This window comes from Athene noctua, chromosome 16, assembly GCF_965140245.1.
Source record: "Athene noctua chromosome 16, bAthNoc1.hap1.1, whole genome shotgun sequence".
Lineage (NCBI taxonomy): Eukaryota > Metazoa > Chordata > Aves > Strigiformes > Strigidae > Athene > Athene noctua.
In genome coordinates, this window is record NC_134052.1 from 4,288,992 (window position 1) to 4,299,050 (window position 10,059).

General features: G+C 55.6%; 1 protein-coding gene across 3 annotated transcripts; it reads right to left on the reverse strand.

The window, feature by feature from the left end:
* Nucleotides 1–356: 356 nt before the first annotated feature.
* Nucleotides 357–9,573, reverse strand: SLC32A1 (solute carrier family 32 member 1). Of its 3 annotated transcripts, none has more exons than XM_074920418.1 (3): nt 8,389–9,573; nt 3,307–4,080; nt 357–2,513 (listed from the first exon to the last, which is right to left on the reverse strand). In XM_074920418.1, the coding sequence occupies exons 2-3, from the start codon at nt 3,682–3,684 to the stop codon at nt 1,326–1,328; spliced, it is 1,566 nt and encodes a 521-aa protein (XP_074776519.1). In that variant the 5' UTR covers nt 3,685–4,080; nt 8,389–9,573; the 3' UTR covers nt 357–1,325. The 3 variants fall into 3 exon arrangements, with proteins under 3 accessions (XP_074776519.1, XP_074776518.1, XP_074776520.1); XM_074920417.1 differs by lacking the exon at nt 8,389–9,573 and adding an exon at nt 7,384–8,326; XM_074920419.1 differs by lacking the exon at nt 8,389–9,573 and adding an exon at nt 8,094–8,148.
* Between the last annotated feature and the right edge of the window lie 486 nt (nt 9,574–10,059).

Sequence of the window (10,059 nt, forward strand, 5' to 3'; positions counted from 1 at the left end):
TACCCCCAGCCCCTTATTTCATTTATTTCTGCCCCCCTCCACTGCATTTGTTTGCACGGGTGTTATTTTCCCCTCCTTCACAAGAACAAAAATCTCGGCATACATCTGCAAACTCCCTCCATCCCTGGAGTCTGAGCACTACAGGGTAACACAAAGCTGGGAAGCAGGGTGAAAAAAGACCACCCCCACCCCCACCTGTGGGACGACCTGTTCCCGAAATATAAACTTAATCCCACCGTCGGTGACAGTGATGTGTAGGACCCCCCAAAACAAGCAGGTGTGTGGGGGGTGAACCTCCCACTGCCCCTGCCCAGCTCCTCTGAGCCCCCCACGAAGCAGGCCAGCCTCATCGACTATGTTTTCTCTTTATTGTTCGATATATTTATGTACCACATTATATGTTAAAGATAGAATTTTTTTTTTTTCTGATATACATTTTTCATCTTATTTACCACAATGACACCACACGTACATTGGAAACAGCTCCACGGATCTGGTAGATTGCACAGAATGAATTGTGTCGTAGTTTTTGTTCCTGTATCCTGAACGATGTCAAATCCAACAATATATATATATATTATTTTTTTTAACTTTTCATAATTTAGAAATAACAATTGTTAAAACAAAACAGAAGTCACCGAGAAGTGGACTCCAGGTCTGCAATTTCAACCAGAGGCAAAACATTGTAGTCGATGGGAAGCGCCGTTCCTCGGTGTGAATTTGGATGGAAGAAATAAGCAGCCCTGACATCTATGTGACTACGGTGTAAACATTGCAGGTAACTGGCGTCGCTGGTCATCAGCCGCTGCTTGGACTTTTTGGGCTGGTTGTACAATCTAGGTCTCGTCTACATCCACCTCACACAGTGTAAAACGAAAGTCCCTGCTCCCAGCACCCACGGCTGGTTTGCTTCTGTCTGTGAGTGCAGTAACCCAATCCCATTGGATCGGCACCTGTGTTTCAGCTCCTGAAACACTGAATTGCATATCTGTAAGGAGTATTGAAAACTGCGACTGTTTCCCAACAGGTCACTCGCGGGGGGTCAAGCTTCAGGCAACGAGTGAGGAGATTAGGATGGGGCACTGGAAAATTTCCTTCCAAAAATTCTAAATAACAAAAAAATATATTTAAATCTTAGCTTATTTAAAAAGACAGAAGGGCAAACACTTTCATCTCATTTCCTTTAATTTGCAGATTCTATGACATAGAATTCGTTGGATGCACATAATGAAAATAATGACTCTTTCCATTAAAGGGATGTAGATTTATTTGGCTATGTGGATGTTCAATGTGATTCTCTTACTGCAACCAGCTCTGGCTCCTCTTTAGTCTTCAGCGTTGGTTCTGAAGGCCTCTATGAGGCCTTCTAAAGAGTGGATGAACCCCGAGACACTGCAGATACCACCTATAACGAAAATGGCAACATCAAAGAAGACGTGGTGCCACAAGAGCTTCCTCCACAAGAGTTTGAGGTGGAAAAGACTGGGGAGCAGGAAACAGAGCCCTGCACCTGTGAGGCTCCCAGTAAGACCCATCAAGAGGGCAAAATGTGGGACATAGATAGCCATGAGCAGGGTGAAGACTACCAGGGCACATCTGAGGGTGAGTCCCCAGGATTTGAGCCGCCCGTCACCCCCGTAGCAATTGGGGAAAAATGCCCTGTTTCCATCTTGGAAAAGGGACCGCTCCAGGACTTCCACAGCTGCAAAGAATGGCAAGGGGTACGAGAGCAAGGCTTTGGCCACCAAGAAAATGTTAACTACTGCCCTAATGGTGGATGGCAAGTTGTCTGTAATGACTTCCTTGGTCTCATCAGCCCAGGTCAGGTAGGCGACCAAGGCAAAGAGTCCCTTAAGGATGCAAGCTGCTATGTGAGTCCAGTTCATCATGCAATGAAACTCCTTGGGGTTCTGCATGTTCCCCTCCAAGGAAGGCAGAAAGATCTGAGAGGTGTAGCTGAAGACAATGATGCCAATGGAGATGGGAAACTTCTTTACATCAATGTAAAACTTGACTTTGTCCCAGGCCCAGTCGCGTGCCCTGGAGAGGCAGTAGGCGATCACCAAGATGTTGATCACAAAGTGGGCTAATGTGCACAGCAAGCTGAACTTGGAGACTGCCTTGAGGTTCTTCAAGAACGCACAAGGCAGGAGCACTGCTGTGGCAATGATGGACCATGACTTCTGGGAGACAGGCAGGTTGGGGAAGCTGTTGTACATCAGGTTCCCACTGACCACCACATAGAGGATGCAGGTCATGACCAGTTCAATGATCTGGGCCACGTTCACAATTCTGCCTCCGAGGGTGGGGAAGCGGGGCGCGCAGCACGCGTTTGCTATGTCCACGTAGGAGTCTCTCACCCTGACTATCTCCCCATCCTCATTCTCTTCATAAAGACAGGCAATAAGGATTTTCCCAGTGTAGCAGCAAACCACTGCAGCGAATATTATTAAAAAGAGTCCTAGGTATCCACCATGAAGGATGGCATAGGGCAGGCCCAGAACAAACATCCCCTAGAAAGAGACAAAATGGAAACCGTGTTGCTGGTCTCACAGAGGAGACCGGGCAGGCGCCCGGGCACACGCAGCCGCACAGTCGCAGTCACACACACACTCGCCGTCTCGCTCGCACACCATCACACCCGCGCAATCCATCACACAGTCACGCCACGCAATCACGGCCACACACGCTTACACCCCCCCTTTCTCTCTGACGTACCACCCCCCCGGTCACACCCGTGCAATCACACCTGCACACTCCCGCACAGCCTCACCCCGGAGCACCCACAACTAGCCAGCACGGTTTCAGCACCCGGGTTTTGCCCCAAGCTCTACCCTCTCTGTCCCCAGCCCCTCCCTGCGCACCAAGACCCCTCAGAGCCGGAGACCCCCGGAGGGGGGTCACACGCAGCCCCACCACCGGCGCGGGCGCCCCCGGGGTCGCCCCTTGCCCCCGGCCCATGCGCTGGGGCCCTGAGGGAGGTGCAGGGGACAGGGCCCGGGGCCCTTCCCGGCTTTGCGCCGTATTCCGGGAGCGAGGGGCAAAGCAGATATCCGGGTTTGGGGGGCTTTCCTTTCTTTTTTTCATACTGTTTTCCTTTTTTTTTTTTTTTTTTCCTCCCCCGCCTCCTACTTTTTCTCTATCTTTTCCCTATTTTTTTTTTCCCACTTCTTCCCGAAGCGGGTTTGCCATCACCCCGGGGCTGCCGACGAGCCGGGCGCGGGGCCGGGCGCGGAGCGGAGCGGAGCGGGGGGTCTCTGCGCGGTGCCCGGCGGTGGCGGCGCGGGGTGGGGGGGGGACTCGTACCTGGATGGCGTTGGTGACGTTCCAGCCCGCCTCCCAGGCCGTGATCTTGGGCTTGCCCTGCCCGGAGAGCTCGGAGCAGACGCCCGCCTCCTTGGAGGCGGAGGGCGGGAGGGGGCCGGTGCCGTCCCGCTGGTAGTGGATGTCCCCTTCCAGGGGCGGCTCGGCGCCCTCCTCGCCGCCCTCGGACTTGAGGATATCCATCTGCAGCCCCTGCCGGTGCTCCATGTCCAGGTCGTCGCAGTGGGCGAAGCCCACCGCCTCCTCGTCGGTGGCCGCCTGGAAGCCCATCCTCGCGAACATGCCGCTCATCTTCGCCTGGGACTTGTTGGACACCGAGGTGGCCACGTTGGAAAGCTTGCTGCGGAGGAGGGTGGCCATGGTGGCCGGCCGGCCGGCTCCGCGGCTCGGGGACCCTCGGGGACGGAGAGACCCGACGGGGCGGGGGAGCGGCGGGGCGGCGGACGGGACCTCAGCGCCGGGCGGGGGGCGGCGGGGGCTGCTCCGAGCCGCTACCTCCGCGTCCCAGCGCAGTGCGGGCGGCTCCGCGCCGGGGTGCCCAGGGGCATGACACCGCTGCGGGGAGCCGCGGGCCCGCCGCCCGCTCCGCGCTGCTCCGCGCCTCTCCGCGCCGCTCCTCCGGCCCCCGCGGCGGGATCGGGGGGCGAGTCAGGCGGGGATGGGCGGGGGGGAGCTGTCAGCAGCCGGCCGCTGTCACCAGACGGGCAGCGCAAGCCCCTGGCAGAGCGCGCCGCGTCTCCATCGCAGTGCGCCCACCTCGGGGAGAGAAGAGGGAGAGGGGAGAGAATTGCTGCATTTCTGGGGGAGGTACCAGCCTCCCCGGCCAAGCCCAGCCTTCCCTCCCCCCCTCCCCGCCCCACCCACGCCCGCCGGGCCCCGCCGCAGCGCGGACCCCCCCTCCCCAATTCCCCCTCCCCGCCCCGGCTCCGCATCCCCTGCGCTGTCCCCCCCGCCCCACAGCCCGCCCCACACCCGCGCCGCGGGCCCCCGGCCTCCAGCCCCTTCCCCACGGCGAAACAAAAGACCCCCACTGAAGGGGCGGACAAACGGTTCTCGATCGGTTCTTAACGGAATTTTCCTCCTCGCGCCCCCTTCTTTTTCTTTTTTCTCCCCTCAGACATGTGCGGCCCCTTCGGAGGCTGGGGACAGCGGCGGGAGCGGCGCGTCCTGCCGCAGCTGCGGAGCAGAGCGGTGTGTGGAAATCAGCGCACAGGGAACGAGGGCTTCGCTCTCTGTAACGACTCCTGTGGTCTGTGTGCCCCGAAACCGGAGGGACACGGGTCCCCGCTCCCGCCCGGGGCTCGCAGCCCGGCGGCATCGCCTCTGCCCCGCGGAGCCGCCCCGGGACCGCCCTGCGGCTGCGGGACACCGGCTCCCCGCGGGGATGCTCGGGGGCAGACTTCTCTTCGTGGTCCCCACGATCTAATGCCCAGGTTCTCCTTTCTCTAAAAAAATACCGACATTTTCGTTTTGTTTCTAAACGCTTCTACTTATTTGTAATTTAAAAGCCTTATTTTTTTTTTTCTTTATTTAAAATATTTCCGAGGTGAGCAGCCAACACAGCAAACAACGGCAACGAGAAATCCCTGTCCTGTCCAGTGACAAGGACAAGTACAGGGTGGCAGGGGAGCCTTGGCATTTTGGGGCGGTGTGTGCGAGAGCACGTGCCCCTCTGCTGCGGGGAGATCGTTTGAATCGTTGTTTTACAGATAAATAAATAAATATAGAGATTTTAAAAAATTCATTGAAGGGGAAAATCTGCATTTCGTTTGCTGCTTTGGGAGGTAAAAAAAGAATTATTATTATTTTTTTTTTTTTTAAATATAGATGGGCGGAAAAAACAGCGCTAGATTATTTCCTAATGTCGTTGTTGAGGGAGCGCTGGGGATGAGGTTGCAGGTGGGATGCGGCACGGAGCAGGGGTGGGGAACGAAACACACCCCCCCTGCTCCTAGGAAAAAAACCTTAACACCTTTTTTTATTTTATTTTTTTTTCTTGCCACAGTCCAAAAAGAAATTGGGTGCAAAGCGACTGAAAAGCTAAAAAAAAAATAAAAATAAAAAAAATCCCCGGTGAGGGCTTTGACTAGTTCCTGCTTCTGAAGCTGTGGGGGCTGCTGCGGCAGGCGGACCCCCAAAAATGGGGCTTTTTTATAGCAACCGCTCCTCTGCGAGGGGAGGAAGGCGGCTTAAGCAAGGCGCATCCTTGCCTTCGCGGAGGAATTATTACATGTCAGTGCACAAATAGGTCGCGAAAGCCAAGCGGGACACGCTTTCGCCCCGGGATTAGCGGCGTCCTGCCCGCACCCGCGGAGCGGGGCGGCGGCGGGGTCCCGCCGGGTGGGATTTAACCGGGGAAATGAAAATCAGCCGGGGGAGGACTGGGGGCTCGGGCCGTCGCCGCTGCCCTCGGCTGCCGCAGCCGCCGTTCCGTTTCTTTACACTCCTGGCAAAGGACGGCTGCGACGAAGGCCTCGAGAGGTTAATTCAACGATTTCTTCTTCCCCCTCCGCCCCCCCCTTTTTTTTTTTTTTTTTTTTTTTTTTAATTTATCCTCAGACAATCTCATTGTGAAAGAAGACGTGAAACCTGTTTCTGAAGGCTGCAGGGGGCATCAAGGAGGAGGAACGAAAATTCACCCGAGCCGCTGTCTGGTGCGTGAATATTTCTTAAAATCGCCCTGGAACATCCCCTCCCCTGCCCCGGCACCCCCAGAGCTCGGCGCTGCCCCAGCTGGGAGCCGGAGGGGTACAGCCGCAGCCCCCCGGTCAGCACCGCCGGGGCACCGCGCCGCAGCCCCCCCTATCCCCAGCACCCCTCGACGCCGGGAAGGGAAAGGGGGTCCCAGCCACCGGCATCACGGCAAGGTGAGTTGGCACAAGGAGACGGGCTTTCGGCCGCTCGTTGAGCATCCCGCGTGTTAGGGATGTGCTGGGCTCGGGAGACACCTCTTAGGAAAAAAACAACAAAACAAAAAACCCCCTCAAACCAAAGTAAAATTAAAATGATGATAATAATAAGGAAAACCACAACACTAAACCAAACCAAACCAAACAAACAAAAAAACCCGAAAAACGAACCACAGGGAGCTTGCGGATCAGTCCCGGTGGGGCGGGCCGGTGCGCAGGGGGGTGCTCCGAGGCAGGCGCTCCCCGCGTGGGCCGTGGGACCCCCCCGTCCGGCCCGCGGACTCGGACCGTTTCTCCGAGCGGGGATGTTCTGGGGACGGGGAAAATTTTTGTTCCGCTGCTGGCTGTGGCTGTGCCCCCACCCCTTGCCCGAGGGGGCACCAAACACCCCCGGTAACGCACAGGCTGCCTGCCCAGAACGGCGGGCGCCGAGGCGAACGGGGGAGAGATGGGGGGGTCCGGGGGGATGCAGGGGGTGCTGAGGAGTTGAGGAGCTGCAGGCAGTCCGAGGGATGCAGGAGCTGGGGGGGGGGGGGGGGGGGGGGGGGGGTGTGCCCACTCGGTACTCCCACGCCCGGTTGTAACGCTGGGAAGCTGAGCCCCCGCCGCCGTGCCCCCCCGCCGCTGGCGGGGCATCCCTCGGAGCCGCCCCGGCAGCACCCTGCCCCGCTGCCGGGCTGGAGACACCCCCCCGGGCTCCCGCTGCCCCGGGCCGGCGGGAACCTCCTGCCCCGCTTCCAGAAGAAGGAGAAAAAGACTTTCTGCAGCAGCGGCTGGAAAAAAGACCCCCTGAACTTCAGCTGGCGGGTAAAAGCGGGGATAAAGCACACAGAAAGGCGAGGGGAGGAAAGGGAGGAGAGAAGCGAGAAGAGGGAAGAGGAAGAAGAGAGAACGCGAAGCCCGGAGAGGTGGAGAGGGGGGTCGGGGCATGTACCTCGGCTGCTCTCCCCAGCGCCGCCCGCAGCGCCGCTCCGCCGGGAGCACGAGTGGAGGAGCGGGGGGCTGGGGGGCGGGTGGGGGGGGGGAGGGCTGGAGGGATGGAGGGACGGAGAGATGGAGGGATGGATGGAGAGATGAAGGCAGCCGCGTCACTCCCGGGCTCCCCTTAACTCCGAATTAGCCCAAGCAGGATAACGGAGCCAAACCTTACCCAAAGGTTAGCGGTTCTCGGGGGGGCGTTTGAGCTGCAAATCGTTTCAGATGAAGCTAAAAGGAGAGAGTGAGCCTGAAAACGAGCCGTAGCTCTCCCCCCTGCCCAGGGCTGACGCCGGGGGTTTCTGGCACTGACTGTTTTCTCTGCAGCCGCTCCCAGGGGTGGGCTGAGGGTCTCGTCCCCCCCCCAAGCCCCCGAGCAGCCCTGGCAGGGCTGGGGGTGTGCAGCCCTGCTTCTGTGGGAACAGCTCGCCCAGACTCAACTTAACTCTCCGGGCACTGACAGATCCAGCCGGAGGAGCCACTCTGCCTTATCTCTGCAGAGCAGGCTCAGGGGGGCTGTGGCTGGGTCTTCTGATTAATAAACGGAGGGAAAAGAGCCATTCACGCTCCAAAATCGTTTCAGGAAAGCAGAAAAGGTCAACTCCGGGTGTCTGACTCTACAGCTCTCACCAACAGCCCCTCTCCAGGCTGCTGGGCGGCACGGCGCGCTGGCAGTTGCATGAAGGTAGGATTAGCGAGTGGGACGAGCATCGCTCCTAGTTCACTGCATAGTCAGGCACCCAAACCCCAAAGGATTTGATTCCCATGGGCTTTGGTGGGCTGTGAACTGCCTCAAACCCGCTGTGTTGCAAATCGTGTCTGCATGAAAAAGGAGACGAGGCAATTCCTGCAATGCTCAGCTTTATCCTCCTCTGTAATACTCACGAAAAGCATAGGTGTCTGGATGCAGGCGTGTAACCCTCCAATTCCTGTGCAGCCTCCTTGTTTATGTCACAATATTTCCCCACACCCCTAAAACCCGCTGCTGGGCATTGTCAGCAGAGCTGCCAGCTGCAGAGACCAGAAGGCTGGGGGGGCACCTTCTGCCTGACCAGCCAAGAAGTTTCCTCAGCCAAGTCTGCCCAAGGCCCAGCCCGGCTAGAGCAGACCTAACGCAGGTCAGCCTGATCACTCACTCTTGGATGAAGCAGCCGCCCCTCCCGGACATGTAGGTGTGTACCTAGAGATGCGATGGCAGGAGTCAGAAGGGTTCCACCTTGCCTTCCCGGGTTTGCTGCCTCGGCCGTTACCACCCCCGCAGCATCAGAGATTCACCAGCGCATCCTCCGCTCTCGGCTGCGAGTGGCTGCGCAGCAGCGAGCTTCATCCCAGCTCTGCCTCCCCGTCCCCCCTCCGGCACCGCACAGGGGACCTCTGACAGGATAATAAAGAGTTGCACGATATACTATAAAAAGGCAATTAGATAAACTGCTGGACTGGGACCAGCTCCCGTGACCTAGTTAATAGCTCTGGGAATTTCGGGAGGATAGGGAAGGCAAAGGCATCGGTGTCAGTATGTGGTGCAGGGCAGCGGGTTTTGGGGGGGAGGAAGGACTGCGGTGTGCAGCACAGCGCTCCGGAAAGCAGCCCCAGCATAGTGTAGCAAACATCCCTGCCTTGGGTTACACCTTCTCCTTCTTGTCCAGGTTTAGAGCTTGCTGTCAGCATTTAGGATATCAAGTGAAAACACTAGATGTGGAATCAGACAAGCTGCTGTTCGGTTTGTGCTCTGGGTGTTGAGGCTGAATTCACGCACAGGACGGTGTTCAAGACAAAGACATGTAGCTGGAATGGCAGATACTTTGCAGTAAGATAACCATAACAGAGTAAAATCCAAAAGCAGCATCTCCAGGAGAAAACTGGCAATGGATGTCCTCTCTTTATTTAATATTTTACTGAAAACAAAATGGCTGCCTAAATTATAGAGACATAAAACAAAGACAGAGCATATAAAGGGCTGGAAATATAATAATTTTAGATTAACATGTTTTACTATAAAAAAAATGCCTGGAGAATACGTAAAAACTAAATAAAGGCTTCTTAATTTAACCTCTCTATTTGCAAAATAGACAACTTGTGGTCTGTAGTTGGGGAGACAGTTTGTACATTAATTTCTATGAATTTTATTTCCCAGAAGGGAAGAGCCCTGATAAACCATTATAATCTATAAACAAAAAATTAATTTGCAAATTTGACCATGACACATTCTCAAAGATTATTCCAGTAAGTTGGAATTAAATTTAACTCATAGTCTGTCCTTATCGTTGACATAAAAACTAAGTGACAGCCGTTGGTTACCTGCGACACCAAATTCCCAGATCACCACACAAGTAGTATTGTTCCCATGAGCTTAACAGCATTTTCATTGACTTAATATATAAAGCTTCATCACTGTCAAATTAAATATTCATATATGTACATGTTCTTGTATTTCAAAGGAAACGATTATGAACTAGGAAAGGAAAGCACATACTTCATAGATGCCAAGCTTTTTAAGGTCAACTTTCAAATAAAAAGCTCTTCTGCTACAGTTGTAGAGTCTGAGTGCTGTTTTTCAAAATTAGATTATTGTGCTCCCCAGTCCTAGATTGGTTGTTTTCCTCCAGAATAATGTTATTTTGGGGGATTGCCTTTTTCTTTTTTCTTATTTTTCCATGTGCTTTTAAAGAAAATTGGGATCAACTTGCAATGAGAGCACAAGCTGCAGGGAACCGAGCATTACCTATAGCTATAGGCTAACCAGCGCTGACCGCACAGGCAGTGCCTGTGCCCGTCTCGCCCAGGCCAGCCCGGCGCATTCCCGAGCAGAGCAGGAATGAGGAGCCCACCTGAGGGGGGGCATCTGTGGCCA